Here is an 18,979-nt window from a genome sequence, read left to right on the forward strand (position 1 = left end):
CCACATGAACACTATTACAGGAGGTGACATACACGTGTAGCTGTACATGGTAGTAATACCTTGAAGATTTCTCTCCTCACTTCAAGTCACTTGTATGAAACGGAGTCGAGACTCCTAATTGGGTCACGATTTCATACACCTAATTTTCAGTAAAGTAGGGACCACACGAACACACGGTTACACAAAAATAACATACACTTGTAACCTATAGATTAAGTCAACCAAAAAAAAAAAAAAAAAAAACTACAAAAATAATAATTTAAAACACACATAATATTTACCTTGAAATTCTCCTTTTTGGAGAAAAATACAACTTTATTTATTAAAATTCAGTTAAGTATTAATTAAATAGCTATATATGATTAAAAAATCACATTTTAAATATTTTATTATTTATTTATTTTCATATGATTTTAACCGAACAAAAAAACATCTCTAACCATAAAATTACTATTAATCTCGTCTTCTAAATAAGCACTAAGTAAGTTGGTGACGATCGACTATTTTTTAATTTATGTATTAAAAAACTCGAGTTATATATAAATTAATTAAATGTAATTAATTATATATTTAAATTAGATAATTAAATATAATTCATTAAAAATGTTGAATTATAAAATAATTTAAACATTTAATAAGTTGAATTTAAAAATATCTATTTACTCCGACATTTATTTCTTTTAACTAAAAGGGTCGATGATGGAGATTATATTTTTTATTCTCGCCCCACGTTTAGTGTTTAATTAATAAATAAATATTTAATTAAATATTTAAATTAATTTTTTAAAAATTCTAATAAATACTATATTATATATTATTTAAAACAAAATTACGGCATCCATTTATAAATACCACCGATTCCAAATCTCAAATTCTTAACTTTCAATCTCTCTCTCTCTCTCCTCCTTGCTTCTCTCTCTAGTGGCAGCCATGGATGCAAATTCGAAGCTTTTCTTTGCCCTAATAACACAGAGGAGCAATATTATTATTATTATTATTATTATTATTATTATTATTATTAGCTTCCTTGTTCCAAGTTTAAATTATTCATCCACCACGCCTATCAATCAGCTTCGGTTCTTCAACTTTCTCTCTCTTCCATGTGAGTTCTTCTCTCTCTTTAAAATTTATATTTTAATTCTTAATTTTCTTCATAATTATTTAATTTTGATAGGATAGAATAATATCATAATATTTTTAATAATAATTAAAGTAAAGTGAATTTATTCAAAATTCTATTTTAAAAATAACTAAAATATTATTAATAATAAAAAATTAATCAGGGGTAAAGACGTAATATGTAGATGGTTACTTCGAAGTACTATTTTAATATGAGATAGTAACTCTCGTCTTCCTATAAATATTATGTCTATATTCTTTTGGGTCAAAAATAATATATTAATAATGAATATATATATATATATATATATATTATAATTTACAATTTATTTGTATTTTAGGTTTAATAAAATTTTAAATTTTAATTTGGTAAGGACATAATATATGTGGATTCTTCGTCTCAAAAAATAATATATATATATAATTTCATAATTATTCTTGATATTTTATAAATGATAATTTATTTGTATTTTGTATTTAATAAAATTTTAAATATTTATTAAACTAGCTTATTGAATAAAACTCAAAATTAAAATATTTATTAGATGAATTTTAAAATTAAAATACAAAATAAACATAAATTTCATCTTTGTCTTTTTCTTTTATTTTCTTCTTCTATTTTTTCTGTCCTCACCAAACACGACCATCAAAATTGAAATGAACACACAACCAAACACAAATTGGATACCTCCTCGTGACTTAGGTCACTAGTAGGTTAAAATCTTGCTAGAAAAATCGTAAGTTGGTTGAGTCTTTTGTGGACCTTGCTTAAAGTCGTCGAGAACCTGCAAATTTGGTTTATTGGTAGTCGTAAGTCCCAGATCTTGCATAGATTTTGCTTGAAATTATGCACATAGACTCATAGGGCATGATGATCTGTTCTATTGCCACTTCAACTTTGAGTATGGGCTCGATCTTCGGAGAATTAGATTTTCGTAGGTATTTATGGTGAAATTATTTTGTTAATTTGCCGATAGTTACGAAGGTTTAGGGTGTAGGGTAAAATGAATAAGATGACGAAAGAATAGGAATATATTTATTTATATATATAATTATATATATAAACTTTAATATTTTAATTTAAAGCTTAAAATTTTATTTTTAATTAAGAAAAAAAGACCTCAAATGCAAACTTGAAGCTTAAAATTATTAAATTTGAAAAATCAAAATTCGTAATGCAACTAAATAAAAAATATAGTTTTACTTAATTTTTTTAATTAAAAAGTGTTGACATAAATATAATATTATATTATTATTTTTCTTTTTCTTAATTGCCTCGAAAAAATTTACTTTTTTCAAACCCAAAATAAAAAAAAAAAAAAAAAAAAGAAAAAAAGAAAAAAGGTTTCCTTTTAAAAACAATTTTTTTAAAAAAATAAAATTCCCTTTTTCTCCAAGCGGGCCCGTTGCGTAGTTAGGAACACTTGGAGAATAATTCCATGGGGGGACCACATATATAGAGCACATGTGGCAAAGCCGACGTCGTCGTTTTGATGTCCCTTCAAAATTTTAGTTGGCCCACTAACAGAGTATGGGCCTTAGAAATAAATGGCCCATTTACAATATCTGTGGCCCATTTATTTAAATTTTAAAATATTGAATTCTGATTTGTTCGGTAAATCTGTTGCAGTTTATAAGCTCTCTCAACCGGGAGTGAATTGGCAATGGCGGGAAGTTGATGCTATTGATTTGACATCGCGGTGTTTGTGGGAGTATATTGGCATAGGGGTTCAATTAGGGTTTGTGGGAGCCTTGTTCGTTCGAGTTCTTCAGAAATGGATCGGTTCGTCTTGGAATGCTTACAGTGGAGAGGACAAATTGACGGATCGAGCTGCGGAAAACTGTCCGGTCAGCCGGAAATTGAGCGTTTCTTACAGAGCCAGTGTAGGTTGCTCCTTCTTACTCTTGGCGATTCATGTTCTTATGCTTTTTATTTTGCAAAATGGAAGTGGTTCTCATTGCGATTCCAGAGTCGAAGTTCTTTCCTCTGAGATAACGGAAGTGATAGCTTGGGGAGGAGGAATTTTCGCAGTTTTCACGGTCTTGCGCGATAAATCCGTCAAGTATCCATGGATTCTACGAGGATGGTGGTTTTGCAGCTTCGTTTTGTCGATTGTTCGTCTGGCTTTGGATGTGTATTTCGGAAATGTCGATCAGTTGAGATTGCAAGATTATGCCGAGTTTTTCAGCCTTCTTCCATTGGTTTTCCTGTTAGGGCTTTCAATCTATGGGCGGACAAATGTGGTTTTCAATGTTCATAATGGCTTGGATGATCCACTTCTCCGGGGAAAGTGTTTAGAACAAAAGGGAGATGAGAAGGATTCTCCTTATGGAAGGGCATCGCTTCTTCAACTCCTTACCTTTTCGTGGCTTAATCCCCTGTTTTCTGTTGGATACAAGAGGCCTCTGAAGCAAGAGGACATACCAGATGTTTGTACGTTTGATTCTGCCAAATTTTTATCGCATTCCTTTGACGAAACCCTAGATTCTTTAAGGAAGAAGAATAATAACACAAACCCATCAATCTACGAGACAATATATTTGTTTGGACGAAAGAAGGCAGCAATAAATGCTTTGTTTGCTGTTCTAGGTGCTGCAATATCATATGTTGGACCATACCTTATTGACGACCTTGTGAAATTCCTCACTCAGAAGAAAATGCGGAGCTCATCAAGCGGGTATTTTCTTGCACTTGGCTTTATTAGTGCAAAGGTGATCGAGTCAATAGTTCAAAGGCAATGGGTTTTCGGTGCACGCCAACTGGGTCTTCGTCTTCGAGCTGCTTTGATATCTCACATATACCAGAAGGGCTTGCGTCTGTCAAGCCGATCTCGCCAAAATTGCACGAGTGGGGAGATCATGAACTACATGAGTGTTGATATCCAAAGAATCGCGGATTTCTGTTGGTTCTTGAACATCCTGTGGATGTTACCCGTACAAATTTCATTAGCTATGTATATTTTGCAAACAAATCTGGGATTGGGATCATTGGCTGCATTAGCAGCAACTCTAGGAGTTATGTCCTGCAACATACCAATTACCAGTATTCAGAAAAATTACCAGACGAAGATAATGGAAGCTAAAGATAATAGGATGAAAACCACTTCGGAAATTCTCAGAAACATGAAGACACTCAAACTTCAAGCATGGGATACTCAGTACCTCCAAAAGCTAGAAAGCCAAAGGAAAGTGGAGCATCACTGGTTATGGAAGTCGTTGAGACTAATGGGAGTCTCAGCTTTTCTCTTTTGGGGAGCGCCGGCTTTTGTCTCTGTTATAACATTCGGGGTGTGTTTCTTACTGGGGATAGAATTGACTGCTGGAAGAGTCTTATCTGCTTTGGCTACATTCCGTATTCTACAAGACCCAATATTCAATCTCCCTGATTTACTCTCTGCTCTTGCACAAGGCAAAGTCTCAGCGGATAGAGTTTCTTCATACCTCCAGGAGGATGAAATACGGCACGATTCCATCACTTATGTTCCTAGAGGTCAAACAGAGCTTGATATAGAGATAGAAAATGGAAAATTCATTTGGGACCTGGAATCAAGCAAGGTATCTCTTGATCAGATAAACTTGAAAGTGAAAAGGGGGATGAAAGTGGCAGTATGTGGGATGGTAGGTTCGGGAAAGTCCAGCTTGCTCTCTTGCATACTTGGTGAAATAGAAAAGCTCTCTGGGACAGTGAAGATCAGTGGTACAAAGGCATATGTTCCTCAGTCTCCTTGGATACTGTCGGGGAGTATCAGGGAGAATATTCTTTTTGGAAATGAATATGAAAGTACCAAATATAACAGAACCATTAGTGCATGTGCTTTGGTAAAAGATTTTGAGTTGTTTTCTTGTGGCGACTTAACTGAAATTGGAGAAAGAGGGGTAAATATGAGTGGGGGACAGAAGCAGAGGATACAAATTGCTCGTGCAGTTTATCAAGATGCTGATATTTATCTCCTTGATGATCCTTTCAGTGCAGTTGATGCTCATACAGGCACTCAACTCTTCGAGGTTAGTCAGGATAAATACTGTAGAGGATAAGCAAGCAATACTTATACTTTATTGAATGGACAACTTAATGAAACCTTATTATTGCTTTTAATACTATGCAGGACTGTCTAATGGGTGTTCTCAAGGAGAAGACTATAGTTTATGTCACCCACCAAGTCGAATTTCTACCGGCAGCAGACCTCATCCTGGTTAGTAAAGTGCCACAAAAGATCCTTTTTATTCATCTCAAGAAACTTTACCGTGCATTTTTTCATTTTTTAAACAACCATCATGTGAGATTCCACATCGGTTGGAGAGGGGAACGAAACATTCTTTATAAGGGTGTGTAAACCTTTTCCTAGTAGACGCGTTTTAAAACATTTTCCTAGTAGATGCGTTTTAAAACCTTGAGGGGAATCCCGAAAGGGAAAGCCCAAAAAGGACAATATTTGCTAGTGGTGGCCTTGGGCCGTTATAAATGGTATCAGAGCCAAACACTGGGCGGTGTGTCAGCGAGGACGCTTGGTTCCCAAGGGGTGGATTGTGAGATCCCACATCGGTTGGAGTGGGGAACGATTCCTTATAAGGGTGTGGAAACCTTTCCCCAGTGGACGCATTTTAAAACCTTGAGGGGAAGCCCCAAAGGGATAACCCAAAGAGGACAATATCTACTAGCGGTGGCCTTGAGCCGTTACACGTCAATCAACTACATGCATGTGATTTAAGCCAAGTCATCTTGTCCAAAAAGGATAATTCAACTCAGGTTTACCTTGAATGATTGAGAAATTATTCTCCTAAAACTAGTTAAGAGACAGGAACTATCCATCTTAATAACAATTTGTGAATTGTATGCTACCCTGAATGTTTTAAAGCTTGTGATTGACAATATTTGGTCTCTAAGATGGGCATGTTTTGTAATTAACATTTGACAGGTGATGCAAGATGGAAAAATTTCTCAAGTTGGAGGATTTGAAGAACTTTTGAAACAAAACATAGGGTTTGAAGCTTTAGTTGGGGCTCATAGTCAAGCTTTAGAGTCTATCCTCACAGTTGAAAACTCAAGTAGAAAAACCCAACTGCCAAATCCCGAAAAAGAATTGTATGAAGATTCTATCATAAATGTGGATCCTATAAACTTACAATATGATTTAGTGGAGATTAAAAAACCTGCAGAGATAACAGCTAAGGGAGGACAGTTGGTTCAAGAGGAAGAGAGAGAGAGAGGAAGCATTGGTAAAGATGTGTACTGGTCCTATTTAACCACTGTCAAAAAAGGAGCATTGGTTCCAATCATAATCTTGGCACAAGTATCATTCCAAGCTTTACAGGTAGCTAGTAACTACTGGATGGCATGGGCTATTCCTCCTACAAGTGATACACAACCAGTAATTCGGATGAATATCATACTACTTGTTTATTCATTACTTGCTGTTGGAAGTTCACTTTGCGTGCTATTGCGAGGTATTCTAATTGCCATAACAGGACTTCAAACAGCACAAACGCTCTTCAGAAATATGTTATATAGTGTATTCCGGGCACCAATGGCGTTCTTTGACTCGACTCCAACTGGAAGAATTATAAACCGGGTAACTTGAACTTACAATTTAGCTTATTATAATACTAGCAGTCTGTATTAGTTTACCTATGATTTATCACTAGCCTTTGTGTAATAAATTATTGCAAGTATGAGTTAGATGGTCAAGGAATAGTTCCCAGGATATTAACCTCACTTGTAATTACTTTGCAGGCTTCCAATGATCAAAGCGTTGTAGACTTGGAAATGGCTTTGAGGTTAGGAATGTGTGCAGTTTCAATAATTCAGATTATAGGGACCATTATAGTAATGTCTCAGGTAGCATGGGAAGTGTTTGTTGTTTTTGTTCCTACAATTGCAGCTTGCATTTGGTACCAAGTGAGTAACTTCACCTTTGTAGACTTTCGTTTTTTTTTTCATTTTTGTTATGTCTTGGAGTACTTATGAAACCAATTTGTGATTATGGCAGCAATATTACACACCGACAGCCCGAGAACTTGCTCGGTTATCTGGGATACAACAAGCTCCAATCCTCCATCAGTTTGCAGAGTCCCTAGCAGGAGCAGCAACTATTCGCGCTTTCAATCAAGAAGACAGATTTTTCAAAACTAACCTTGCTCTTATTGATGACTTTTCAAGGCCGTGGTTCCATAATGTTTCAGTCATGGAGTGGCTTTGTTTCAGACTGAACATTCTATCAAATTTTGTTTTTGGATTTTCATTGGTTTTGCTGGTATCTCTCCCCGAAGGAGTTATTAATCCAAGTGAGTTTCTTTGATACAACTTGTTTGTATATATGTTTTACCACTAAAGAAATCATAAACTGAAATTTTTTAGGAAGCCAGATTAATTACTATTTACAATGAATTGGAATTTTTTCAGGTATGGCAGGTCTGGCAGTGACGTATGGGATAAACTTGAATTATATGCAAACTTCAGTTATCTGGAACATATGCAACGCAGAGAATAAAATCATATCAGTTGAAAGAATTCTTCAGTACTCAAGAATAAAGAGTGAAGCACCTCTTGTTATTGAGAATTGCAGACCACCAAGCAATTGGCCGCAAGATGGGAGGATTTGCTTCAAAAATTTGCGGGTGAAACTCCATAAAATTTAGCATACGAAAATTCTAGAGTACTTGAGCCATATATTCAGTACCATATATCCGAAGTTAACAGATTTGCATGTTAAACAATTTGATATGATCAGAAGTACTGGTTCTATTATGCATACAATTTTCTCTCTAATGAGCTTCAACCTTTTGTAGATTCGATATGCGGACCATCTCCCGGATGTCCTGAAAAGCATCAGTTGCACCTTCCCAGCAAGAAAGAAAGTGGGTGTTGTAGGAAGGACGGGCAGTGGGAAATCAACTCTCATACAGGCACTTTTTAGGATTGTTGAACCTAAAGACGGAAGCATTATAATAGACGACATTGACATTTGCAAGATAGGCCTCCATGACCTGAGATCAAGGCTAAGCATCATCCCTCAAGACCCTTCCATGTTTGAAGGAACAGTTAGAGGAAACCTCGACCCACTGGGTCGGTATACTGACCAGGAAATTTGGGAGGTAATCTTTCTTCCCTACTAACGTTTAAATACTATTTTGGTCTTTGTACTTTTGGATTTGGTTCATTTTGATCTCTATAATTTCAACTTTTGTTATTTTAATCACCATACTTTCAAAACGTCTGTTTTGATCTAGAACTATTAAAAAATAACCAATTTGGTTTCTATTTGCAAAATTTAGACATAGAATCAAAATGGTCACATGTTTTGAAAGAACAAATACTAAAAAGAACCAAAGTTGAAAGGACTGAGACCAAAATAGACGCTTTAAAGGTACTGGGACCAAAATGAACCAAAGTTGAAAGGATAGGAGCCGGAATTATAGTTTACTGTGCTTTTTGTGTCTCAGGCCTTGGACAAATGTCTACTAGGTGATTTGGTGCGTGCAAAGGACGAGAAGTTGAATTCTTCAGGTTGAGCTTGCTAATTTGAAAATGATTACACTTACTAGAAAGTGAGGTATACTTAGCTTTTCTAATACATCATAGTTTAACTTTTTTACAGTGGTTGAAAATGGAGAAAATTGGAGTGTGGGTCAACGACAACTATTTTGTCTGGGAAGGGCATTGCTCTCCAAGAGTCGTATTCTGGTGCTTGATGAAGCAACAGCCTCCGTTGATTCTGCCACTGATGGCATCATACAAAACATCATCGGCCAAGAGTTCAAAGATCGTACCGTGGTAACCATAGCTCATAGAATCCACACCGTCATTGATAGCAATTTTGTCTTGGTTCTAAGTGATGGTGGGTTCTGAAGTTCTTTCCCCATTCATTCATATATGATCTTCCTTTCTATTCTTTGCATTGGTTACTTAACTGATAAGATTTTGATATATTAGAGACTAAACTAGTACTGTTTTTTTAATGAGCAGGAAGAATTGCGGAGTTCGACTCACCGAACATGCTTCTCAAAAGAGAGGACTCGTCTTTCTCTAAGCTAATTAAAGAGTACTCCACGAGGTCTCAAAACTTCAATAGTTTGGCTAATCAAAGTTATGAATAGGGCTTGTGAGCAGCTCTTGGATTATGGAGACATATAAGCTGCAGTTTGCAATCGTGATCGTGGTAAGCATTTTCAAAAAGTTCGTTGAGTCGTAACCCCGAGTTGATTCTAGGAGAAAGATGGGGTATTAAATACAGATTTTGTTTATAGGTTACTCCTGCTTATTACAGGCCTCAAGTTCACAATACCATTATACTCATTCACAGTTTTTCTTTTTTACTTTTTAGTTGTCGGAGCATAATTCGGTTAGTTAAGACGATACTATATCTAAACTAAGAAGGCTAGAGATTTGACTCTCAATCCTCACATGTGGTTGAACTTGAAAGAAACTATTGAATGATCTCAAAGAATGACCACTTTCTAGAGTTTTTTCTTCTTTTTGTTATTGAATGAAAGTTCTAGGAAGTATCTTATTGTACTTTTGCCCTTGTACACTTTATGCCATCATGTTTGACCAGAGAGGATGGGTCCTTTGGATTCCTCATTACTAGACCATTTTTTTGTGGTGAGTTCTGGGAAGCTATCGGACCCGACCGAGACTATCTATAACTTCTTGGGATATGTTTCTTTCATTGCTCGGTTGGTAGTTCGTGTTAGACTGCTGTAGAATCTCGGGATCATTTGTTGTTTGGATTGCCTCTGCAATCGAGTAGTTTTGAATAGTGTTTTGTCTGGGAGAGGTTCATTCCGACCTTTTTCCTCTTTTTTTCGTATAAAGCTTCCCTTCATCCAGTCCCATATTGGATCTACTTGATGAGCAAGGATAACAAATTGTGAGGTGGATGTCGTATTTGGAGACTAGTCTAGTGTGCATCTATTTACCATATTTGGAGGGAGTGGAAAGTACGAGTTATGCATTCCTCTTCAAGTTGTCCTTTTATGAACTTTGAAAAGGACCTTGGAGATTTCTGTGGATCTAAAATATTTTGGTTTCTATTCTATTCCTATTTGCATCTTTGTTATTAGCCAAGTTAAATTAATGTAACCTTAAAGGCAAAAGTTAAATTAATGTAACCTTAAAGGCAAAAGGTTTAGAAAAGTTGGAAGAAACAAATAATTTGGAAAAAGATTACTTTATATAGACAAACCATTGCAACAGGGACATAAAGTGGAATCAATTAAATTAAGATTAGTGGCGACCACAAAAGTATGGCTCAAGTCGAGTCTCCCGACCTTTTTTAAGAGCGAAAATAAAACTTGGACCGAAAAGTCTACTAAATATGCATCATTATTTAGGTTCACAGTTTAAGTCCAAAAGGAACGCAATTCTTGGAATTTTTCAAATAAATATTTAACTTCCATGAGATTATTTTATTTTATTTTATTTGTTATCACGAGAACCTACAAAGGGATTAGAGAAATCAAGGGCCAAATAAATCACAAGAGCCTAAAGTAGACGGAATAAGAACTTGGTCAAGTAAAAGAAACTTGAGTCAAAGCTCAAGTTCATAATTGGCCTTGGCCTATTGGCCCGGAGTCGACTCTTCTTGAAGCGTCGCACTCATTGTTCACTTGATTCATGGAATTCTAGTCCAACCGTGATCTGATTCTATTTTATCTTAAACCGATAAAGGATCAAAGAAAATTCTAGAGTTCATATGTCAACCCCAGCCAAGGTCGAGGAGGCCAAGGCTATCTAACATCTTCGTAGACATGGATCAAGCGTGCCCCAAGTCAAGAAAACCTTTTGATCTCGGTTCAACCAACCCAAGTAAAATCGAAAGTCATTTATGGCAATTTTATATCCCCCAAGTCTAGACATTGTTTATTCAAGGTGAACTTTTAGATTTAGCTAATGGCTATATCACTACCAAAGTAAACTCGAGGCTCAACTAGTGCGTCATCGCTCACAAAATGAAACCTACGAGCTCACGCATAGGGGAAAATCTCAAAAGTCTACAAGTAAGAGATCGAGACTGGAATCTATCCCACAATAGGCAAAAATTCTTATGGAACTAGACTTGATTAGAGACCAAAAGAAGCAAAAACAAAGAATTAAAAGATAAATAAATCAAGAATTTAGACATGAACAATACTGGACCACACTACACGTGAAAAAAATAAACGAAATTTTTTTAAAAATAATATTTTAGATAAAAAGAATAGAGACAAACATAAGGTTGATAGATTAGTTATTAAATACGAGGTGCCACATGACAAAAAAAAGATAATGGGGCCTAGGTGGGTAGGTAGCTAAAATGGAAATAATAATAATAAAATAAAATAAAATACAATACTTGAACCCCAAGCATGAATTTTCCACGTGTATTATTATATTATATTAAACTTTATGATAAAGGTTGGCATGCATATTAATTTTTGTCTTAAAATAGCCTATACCAAATTAGAAATGTCTTTTCTATCCTTATAACTTTGAAGAATCCTATTATTTTCCACCATTCATTAAAGGGTAGAAGTGTAATTTCACATATAAATGCCTTTTTTTTTTTTTTTTTTTAATTTTTTTAAAAGTACTTTGACTCTTTTCACTTAAAAAAAGTTGAACAAATTTCGAAGAAGCCAGGAAACTTACTTTATTGCATTAAAAAAACAAAAAACATTTTTTTTATTAAATAATTAAAAAAAAAAAAAAAAAAAAAACAGAAATTGAAGGTCTCTATTTAAACCTTAATCTTCTCAAAATCAGAACCCTATTTCCACGGAGCCTCATAATCATGTTGGGTTCTCTCCATACTCTCTCAAGTAAGTTTTTTCCTCTTTTTCTTCAAAGAGGGAGAGGAAAAAACAATTAAAATAACACCCAAAAAAAAAAAATAAAAAAAAAAAAAATATATATATATATATATATATATATTTATATTTAAATTAGTAATAAAAATATTATATTCTCTAATTTTTTACCTCAAAATTTTTATTTATAATCTAAGTTTAATGAATTTTAATTCAATTTTATGAATTTACATTCTTATATTATGATTTCGGTAATTATTTTAACGTACTGATTAAATTAGTTCGGTTTTAAATATATTTTTTAAAATAATTATAAATTGAAAATTAGCAATTCATTTAATGGCAATTTCGTATATAAATAAATAAATATATATATAAAATTAAAATACGTAATGTAAAGGGATTTTCTTCTATTTTTAATCAATTTTCGTATTGTTCTTCCCTCCAGAAAGTTACTTTCTTATGCTTAATCCATTGTTTTTTCCTCAAACCGGTGAAACTGTTTGATAATCTGATATAGAATTCAAGCTTCTGGGATTTGAAGGTGATTGGCTATGGCAGCAGCTTGAATCTCCATGTCTTGGCGAACATTTGAGCATTGGCGTGCAACTAGGGTTCACGGTAATCTTGTTTGTTCAGTTTGTTCTGAAATGTATCGTTCAGATATCAGATTATCTCAGAGGAGGAAGAAAAATAACCGATCAAGCATCGGAAAATCGCCTGATCGGCCGGAATTTAAGTGGTTTTTACAAAGCGAGTGTAGCTTGCACCATATTCTTATGTGTTATCCATGTTTTGATGTTCTTCGCTCTGCTATATGGGATTGGATCTCGTTGCCGTGTGGAAATCTCTGTATTTTCCTCCGAGATTATTCATGTGGTTGCTTGGGGAGTTGCGGTGGTTGCAGTTTGTGGAATCGTTCGCAACAAGTCTGTTAAGTATCCTTGGCTGCTACGAGGATGGTGGATTTGCAGCTTCTTTTTATCGATCATCCGTGTGGCTCTCTATGAAAAATTTGGAGATGGAAATCAAGTAAGAGCTTACACTTACGCCCAACTTGTTTGCTTTCTTCCATTGATTTTCCTGCTTGCGCTTTCGGTTTATGGAAAGACTGGCATAGTTTTCGTTGTTCATAATGGCTTGGCCGATCCACTTCTCCATGAAAATGGCTCTGAGCATGAGGAAGACAAGAGAGACTCTGCTTACGAGAGGGCAACTCTTCTGCAACTCGTTACCTTCTCATGGCTTAATCCCCTTTTCGCTTTGGGATACAAGAGACGCCTCGAACACGAAGACATACCAGATGTTTGTAGAAATGACTCTGCTAAGCTTGTATCCAATGCCTTCACGGAGAAGCTAGACTTTGTAATGAAGAAGAATGGAGGCGTAGACGCATCAATCTATAAGGCAATTTATTTGTTTTGCAGGAAGAAAGCAGCCATTAACGCTGGTTTAGCAGTGCTAAGTGCTGCATTATCATATGTTGGACCATATCTTATTGATGACTTTGTAAATTTCCTTACTGAGAAGAAGGGACGTAGCTTATCAAGTGGATATCTTCTTGCACTTGCTTTTCTAAGTGCAAAGGTAATTGAGACGATTGCTCAAAGGCAATGGATTTTCGAGGCACGTCGACTCGGCATTCACCTCAGGGGTGCTTTAGCTTCTCACATATACAAGAAGGGCATCCGTTTATCTAGCCGATCTCGCCAAAGTCATACCAGTGGAGAGATCATAAACTACATGAGTGTTGATATTGAAAGGATCACAGACTTTGCTTGGTACTTGAATATGATATGGATGTTGCCAGTCCAAATTTCATTAGCTATCTATATTTTACATACAAATCTAGGTTTGGGGTCGTTGGGTGCCATAGCTACAACTTTAATTATCATGTCCTGTAACATACCTTTGACAAAAGTCCTGAAAGATTACCAAAAGAAGATCATGGAAGCTAAGGACAATAGGATGAAAGCTACTTCAGAGGTTCTTAGAAATATGAAGATACTCAAACTTCAAGCATGGGATTATCAATATCTCCAAAAGATAGAAAGTTTAAGAAAAGTGGAGCATGATTGGCTATGGAAGTCGTCAAAATTAACAGCATTTACAGCTTTTCTCTTCTGGGGATCACCTACTCTGATCTCTCTTGTGACATTTGGACTCTGTACCTTATTGGGCATAGAATTGACTGCTGGAAAAGTCATCTCTGCATTGGCGACGTTCCAAATGCTACAAGATCCTATATTCAGTCTTCCCGACGTACTATCTGCATTTATTCAGGGAAAAGTTTCAGTAGATAGAGTCGCTTCCTTCCTCCAAGTAGATGAAATACAGCAGGATGCCATTGTTTATGTTCCAAAAGATCAGACAGAATTTGATATAGAGATAGAAAATGGAATATTCAGCTGGACCCCAGAGTCCATCAACCCATCTCTTGATCAAATAAACTTGAAGTTGAGAAGGGGGATGAAGGTGGCAATTTGTGGGACTGTTGGATCGGGGAAGTCCAGTCTGCTCTCATGTATTCTTGGTGAAATAGAAAAGCTTTCTGGGACTGTGAAGATCAGTGGTACAAAGGCCTATGTTCCTCAGTCTCCTTGGATACTGTCTGGAAATATCAAGGAGAATATTCTTTTTGGAAATGAATACGAACATACCAAATATAACCGAACTATTACTGCCTGTGCTTTGACAAAAGATTTAGAGTTGTTTCCATGTGGTGATCTAACCGAAATTGGAGAAAGAGGGATAAACATGAGTGGGGGACAAAAGCAGCGGATCCAAATTGCTCGTGCTGTTTATCAAGATGCTGATATTTATCTCCTCGATGATCCTTTCAGTGCTGTTGATGCTCATACAGGAACCCAACTTTTCAAGGTTAGTTGGGTCATTGAATAACGGGTGAAAAAGTGAGAAGGCTAAAATGTATTGGACCACTCTAACAGAACGTTGTTGTTGTTTCTTATCATTCTGTAGGACTGTCTGATGGGTGCTCTCAAAGAGAAAACTATAATTTATGTAACCCATCAAGTTGAATTTCTACCAGCAGCAGACCTCATTCTGGTGAGAAAATTTCGTAGAAATTCTTCTCTATGTTCTTAGAATTATTTTGACATACTTGACCATTCGTGCTGTGGTTATGTAAAAATTCGAACTTCGGATGCATGTTAGTTGAGAACAACACGTATTCAGGAATGGGTGTTTTCTCATTCAGATTTACCTTAATTAACCAATCTTTTTGTTGATCATCTGTGAAACTATTGGACTGAGTGAGCTTTTGAACTTCTGAGCTACTGTCTAATAGTGGGTGTGCTTGTTTGCTATCCGCATTTCCAGGTGATGCAAAATGGAAGAATTGTGCAAGTTGGAGGATTTGAAGAACTTCTGAAACAAAATTTTGGATTTGAAGCTTTAGTTGGGGCACACAATCAAGCTCTTGAGTCAATTCTCTCTGTTGAACACTCAAGTAGAATATCTCAAGTTGAAAAACGTGAAAAAGAATTAAATGGAGATTCTATCACAAATGCAGATCCTCTGAACTCCAAAATTGAACAAAATAATTCCACACAGCCGATGATGGAAAAAAGGGGAAAACTAATACAAGAGGAAGAGAGAAAGAAAGGAAGCATAGGAAAAGAAGTGTACCTATCTTACATGACCAGAATAAATGGAGGAATTTTTGTCCCAATCATAGTCTTGGCACACACATTGTTCCAAGCACTACAGATTGCTAGTAATTACTGGATGACATGGGCTTGTCCAACTACAAGCGAGACAGAACCAAAAGTTGGGATGAATGTTATGCTACTTGTATATTTTCTACTTGCTGTTGGGAGTTCACTAGGCTTGCTGCTGAGATCATTATTATTAGCGGTAATTGGACTTCAAACAGCACAAAAGTTCTTCAAAGATATGTTATGCAGTATATTCCATGCACCAATGGCATTTTTCGACACAACCCCAACTGGAAGAATTCTTAACCGGGTAATTATAACCTTAAATTTTAGCTTGAATGGTGCTTGGAAAAAAACACACTTTCAAATTTGCAACATTTCGATGAAATGTGACGAAGAAACTGGTAACAAGAAAGTTCCAAAATATTGCATTAGGTCGTTGGATTTCAATACTGAGAAATCTGTGTATACTCTCTGTTGCCAGGCATCAGGTGATCAAAGTACTTTAGACTTAGCCATGGCTGTAAAGCTAGGTTGGTGTGCATTCTCAGTAATTCGGTTGCTAGGGACCATTGTAGTAATGTCTCAAGTAGCATGGGAAGTCTTTGCCATTTTGGTACCTGTTACTGCAGCCTGCATCTGGTACCAAGTAAGGAATTTCCCTCTTTTCAACTAGAAGTATACAAACTTGTGTTATATATCGATTACTAATCAAGTAATTTCTGTATATGGTAGCATTATTACACACCCACAGCACGAGAAGTTGGCCGGTTAGCAGGGATTCACCAAGCTCCAATCCTGCACCACTATGCAGAATCCCTAGCAGGAGCAGCAACTATTCGTGCCTTCAACCATGAAGACCGGTTTTTCAGTACTAACCTTCATCTTATTGATGCCTTTTCAAAGACATGGTTCTATAATAATTCAGTTATGGAGTGGCTTTACTTCAGATTGAATGCGCTATCACATTTTGTTTTTGCCTTCTCATTGGCCTTGCTGGTGTCTCTCCCTGAAGGAACTATCGACCCAGGTGAGTATCTAAGTTTAAAATGTAATGTGCTTCATAATTGAAGTTGTGATATCTTCTTCATAGACCAAGTTTTCATCAACTGCAAGTTATCTGAAATAAAAGTTTACTTCTTTTGACCCAAATTAAGTAGAAAGAATATAGTATTCATAATGAATTGAAATCTTCTTCAGGTAATGCGGGCTTAGCAATATCGTATGGGATAAACTTGAATTGGTTACAGGCTTCAGTCATATGGAGTATATGCAGCGCACAGAGAAAAATCATTTCAGTGGAAAGAATTCTTCAGTACTCGAAGATAAAAAGTGAAGCACCCCTTGTTATTGAAGACTGCAGACCACCAAGCAATTGGCCGCAAGAGGGGAGTATTACTTTCAAGAATTTGCAGGTAAGCCTCCGCACGAAATAGAAAATAAACAATAAAATCTAGAACTTGGGTGAAGTTTGAGGTTGTGCATGGGAAACTCTCGCACTTTTTATTAACACCAATTGAGAATAGATTACAAGAAACTCTATAGAAACTACTGCTGTACTTTGTGCTTTGTATTTCTTGGGATGAAAACTTAGGTAGGGTGGATGGGTATTTATAGTAGAGACCAATCAATCTATTCCTAGAATATCTAAATCATTTTACTAAAATAAATATACAATGGGCTCATACAATTTATCGGATTCAACTCTATCGGGCTAGTGATGATATTCGAAAGTTCAAGTTCGATATGCTATACAATTCACTCTTATTGATACTCTTTTTCCATTTTGCACCATTACTTCTAATGAGCTTGAACCTGTCGTAGATTCGTTATGCGGACCATCTTCCGGATGTCCTAAAAGACATCAGCTGCGTCATCCCAGGAAAGAAGAAAGTGGGCGTTGTAGGAAGAACAGGCTGTGGGAAATCAACCCTCATTCAGGCCATTTTTAGGATAGTTGAACCTAGAGGAGGAAGCATTGTTATAGACAATGTTGACATTTGTAAGATTGGCCTCCATGACCTGAGATCAAGACTTAGCATCATCCCTCAAGACCCCTTGTTGTTCGAAGGCACGGTTCGAGGAAATCTCGACCCACTAGAACAGTATTCTGACCAAGAAATCTGGGAGGTAACCTTTCTTCTTATCTACAAAACCGATATATAGTTTGCTATGTGACAATCACCAGCAAAGAATGGAGAATTCATGCCACTTCTTTTCTCTCTTTTGCATTTTCAGGCTTTAGATAAATGTCAATTGGGTGGATTGGTGCGTGAGCAGGAGATGAAGTTGAATTCTCCAGGTTTGGTTTATCAACTTGGAACACAAAACAAAACTTTAAATTAGACGCTATCTATCCTTAAGCTTTGAATTCTGTTGATAGTGGTTGAAAATGGTGAAAATTGGAGTGTTGGTCAACGACAACTATTTTGTCTTGGAAGGGCATTGCTCAAGAAAAGCAACATTCTAGTGCTCGACGAGGCCACAGCGTCTGTCGATTCAGCAACTGACAGCATCATTCAAAGTATCATTAGGCAGGAGTTCGAAAATCAAACAGTAATCACCATAGCTCATAGAATCCACACAGTTATTGACAGCGACCTTGTTTTGGTTCTCAGTGATGGTAAGTAACAAGTTTTTACTCCTATTTATGAATCTTTCATTGATTTACTGAGAGTCTTTAGCTACAAAGTTACTGAAAGTATGTAGGAATCTTTCAATGATTTACTGAGAATACTTAGCCACAAAGTTACTAAAAGTATGTATGAATCTTTCATTGATTTACTCAGAGTACTTAGCTACAAAGTTACTGTAAGTATGTATGAATCTTTCATTGATTAGCTACAAAGTTACTGAAAGTGAGAACCTCAATTGTTTTCTTATCAACAGGACGGATTGCCGAGTTCGACTCACCCGGAAAATTACTCGAAAGAGATGATTCCTTCTTCTCCAAACTGGTGAAGGAGTATTCGATGAGATCTCAAGGCTTGAATAGCTTAAAAGAACACTGACAGATTGGTTCCTTCCAAGTATCTTTGTCTTTGTCAACAACAAGATTGGAGCCCAAAGTTGATTTGGAGAGTGGGTGATTATTGTAATAGAACATCCCATCAATAATTGTGGAATCTTCTCGACATCAAATCTGGAAAGCCAACAAGGGAGTCGCTTAAGTTTTTATCTTTTTGTCCATCTTAGAACTGATTGAAGGACATCTTAATCACTTATTCGTTTTTCAGTTTTACGTTAAGACTAAACTTTAATTATGCTAAATAGGTGTTTAAATTTTAAAAAGTGTCTAAGAACGCTTAAATTTATGGCTAATAAGTCGTGAAAATTTAAAAAATTATGATAAATCAACTTTTGTTTTTATATTAAATATCTTAACTTTATGGTATTTG

At 35.8% G+C, this 18,979-nt stretch overlaps 2 protein-coding genes across 2 annotated transcripts; both read left to right on the top strand.

Moving 5' to 3' along the window:
• The first annotated feature begins 901 nt into the window (after positions 1-901).
• Positions 902-9,762, top strand: LOC111799945 (putative ABC transporter C family member 15). Its single transcript, XM_087126562.1, has 11 exons — positions 902-1,102; positions 2,750-5,124; positions 5,226-5,312; positions 6,036-6,689; positions 6,851-7,015; positions 7,107-7,401; positions 7,520-7,734; positions 7,906-8,211; positions 8,560-8,623; positions 8,715-8,954; positions 9,083-9,762. Exons 1-11 carry the CDS (start codon positions 931-933, stop codon positions 9,211-9,213), a joined length of 4,704 nt encoding a protein of 1,567 aa, XP_086982688.1. The 5' UTR covers positions 902-930; the 3' UTR covers positions 9,214-9,762.
• A 2,115-nt stretch (positions 9,763-11,877) lies between these two features.
• Positions 11,878-18,828, top strand: LOC111799946 (putative ABC transporter C family member 15). The gene is made up of 11 exons (XM_087126380.1): positions 11,878-11,916; positions 12,425-14,784; positions 14,884-14,970; positions 15,244-15,891; positions 16,066-16,230; positions 16,317-16,611; positions 16,782-16,996; positions 17,406-17,711; positions 17,820-17,883; positions 17,965-18,204; positions 18,471-18,828. Exons 1-11 carry the CDS (start codon positions 11,889-11,891, stop codon positions 18,590-18,592), a joined length of 4,530 nt encoding a protein of 1,509 aa, XP_086982506.1. The 5' UTR covers positions 11,878-11,888; the 3' UTR covers positions 18,593-18,828.
• The last annotated feature ends 151 nt before the right edge of the window (positions 18,829-18,979 follow it).

This window comes from Cucurbita pepo, chromosome 8 (assembly GCF_057944985.1).
Source record: "Cucurbita pepo subsp. pepo isolate OVF chromosome 8, ASM5794498v1, whole genome shotgun sequence".
Taxonomy (NCBI): domain Eukaryota; kingdom Viridiplantae; phylum Streptophyta; class Magnoliopsida; order Cucurbitales; family Cucurbitaceae; genus Cucurbita; species Cucurbita pepo.